The following is a 2,384-nucleotide window of genomic DNA, read 5'->3' on the forward strand; positions in this document are numbered from 1 at the left end:
GGAAAAAAAAAAAAAAAAAAAAATGTATTGTCAGCTTTTATACTGGTGCATTATTGCAAAAATGTGAGCTTAACTATGAACATTTTATTTGAACATGCCCCTTCATGATTATCACCATCTCTCATAATTGTTTCCTCTTTGACATACTGAATTATATAATGTGTCTAAAATACAACCAAAAATATCACTGTAACCCTGAAGGAAATAAAAATGATAAGCACTAACTTATTACTATATGACGTAATAAATAATTTTTCAATAAACCAAACTGTGTTAAAATACTGTTCTTTCACTAGTCCTTTACTCACCAAAGGAGGGGCCATTGAACTTCAGACATGAAGCTACAGTAGAGGAATATAAATAACTGTTAAAATTCAGATACAATTAAGAAGCTTTTGGAAGTCATGTTCAGTTCTTTTCAAAGCGTCCCCACACAAAAATAAAAAATAGTAAACTTACTAGTTATATTTAAATACTTACTCTGAGCCTGCAGCCATTTCCAAATAAGAAGGTTCTGCTGTATCAACCCCCAATGGGATCACTATGCTCATGACGTTCGTTTCTGATAAATTCGATTACTACGGAGTCCTATGCATTGGTATCCAAAACACTGGGGCATGCCAGCCACAGTGCTCATTGCAAACATCTAAGTGCATCCACAAACCCTGTTTAAAAATAAGACAAGTAATTAAATCAAATAATTTTAAGAAGGCAATTCTGTATTATAGCATATTTAGATAATCTTGCTAAGGGGTTGTTATGGTACTTTTTGGTTCTAAGTTACACTGGAAAAAAAATTCAAATGGTACATATTTGTTGCCTACGTTTGAAAGAATGTTAAAGCCTTGAACTGGTTGAAGTTACTGGATGACCACCTGGAAGCAGGGTTTAAGTTCTACATCAGCTGTTGAAACCAGCGGTCTCTTGTGCAAGTGAAGAGAGAACGTTTTAAATTTCAGTTTATTCAACTAAATTCAGCTCAACAGTATATCATGCCCCTTCCCCCCCTAAACAGAACTACCTTAACTGTAGTTTGTACAAGTTATTAAAAAGACTGCTTTTCTGTGAATTTTAATTGAATTCTAATTTCCAGCTAAACCCATACCACATGTTAAAGAAGCCAAAAAGACTACACATTTAAATCAAGGTTTGTTGCTTGGTGATTTGAATTAGTAATTAAAATATGCAGTAAAATAGCTCTGGTTATATGCCTTTTAAAATACTTTTCACACCTTAAAGTTTTTTCTATATTTCAAAAAGGTCTGAAGCAAAAACTGAGCTTGACTATACACACTAGATGATCAAACTGCAAATTACAGAATAAATGGTAAAACACTGTCTGCAGAGTCTCATAAAATAGCTACTAAATTAACTTAAGCCACCTTGATTGTCAAGGAAAATCATACCAGTAATACATTATAAGAATTATAGAAACCTAGTTTCAATCATAATTACCCTTCTTTAGATGAGACAGCTCATCAAGAGACAGAAAAATAAAATGGCCACAATTCTCATTTTGCCCACTCAATTTTCAGCAAATAAGCTAAGCAATGAGAATGTTGTTATGATGGTTTAATTTTCTTCCTACATCTGCAGTGTAATTTAAAACCCAAATAAGCAAAACAGAATTATAGGATTATATTCAACAGTTGTTTTAATGAAAAAAAAGTTTAAGTCATTCAAATATAAACTTGGTTTCTGATTATACACACGTGAACACAAACTGACTGTTGATACTTCCAGGAATGTTCTTCTACTTAATACTATTACTGTACTTTTTTAAAAAGCAAAAAGATACAAAACAGAAAATGTAAAGTCGCTTAGTTAAAGATTCAAATGGATTTAACTGAAAGAAGATAAAGGTTTGAGAGGGTACAGTATAATAACCTACACCTGCTTAAGAACCAAAATTTTCCTAATAAAGAAGGATGACATTTATTCAGGTACAACTCTGAGTGTTATTTACTGTGCTATATTATCATCAATACTGTATATACCAACAAAGACAAGCTTGCTACTTTTTATCCTAACACTGTAGAGCCAACACAGCTATGAGAGGTAAATCTCTATAAAAGACAAAGACTTCTACAGAAATGAAGTCCCGCTTCCATGCTTCCAACATCCTCATTACTTTCCCTCACCTTCTCCCTTGTCCTTCACCTCCATACCAGGTGTTCCAAACGTTTGTGCGCCCAAGGGCACATTCAAATTTACAAGAAAAAGCAGCAGGCGCCAATATGAATATTAAAGTTTAGAATTTAGAATCCTGGATATGCGCATACTTTCATTTGGGGAAGGGAGTAGTAAGCACCACTCTGTCACTGCATCTTTCAGACTGACTTGCTCTCATTTTGGCGGCCTTTGCATACAGCCTGTGAAAAAAA

General features: G+C 33.6%; 1 protein-coding gene across 6 annotated transcripts in view; it reads right to left on the minus strand.

Moving 5' to 3' along the window:
* The window catches only part of KMT2E (lysine methyltransferase 2E), a 112,974-nt gene that overhangs the window by 87,294 nt on the left and 23,296 nt on the right, over nucleotides 1–2,384 (minus strand). For all 6 annotated transcript variants that reach the window (XM_019509437.1, XM_019509436.1, XM_019509435.1 and 3 more), the window contains one exon: nucleotides 481–665. In XM_019509437.1, the coding sequence (XP_019364982.1) occupies nucleotides 481–551 (71 nt within the window). In that variant the 5' untranslated portion in view covers nucleotides 552–665. The remainder of the gene's footprint in view (nucleotides 1–480; nucleotides 666–2,384) is intronic.

This window comes from Gavialis gangeticus, unplaced genomic scaffold (genome assembly GCF_001723915.1).
Source record: "Gavialis gangeticus isolate Ggan-Ray unplaced genomic scaffold, GavGan_comp1, whole genome shotgun sequence".
Lineage (NCBI taxonomy): Eukaryota > Metazoa > Chordata > Crocodylia > Gavialidae > Gavialis > Gavialis gangeticus.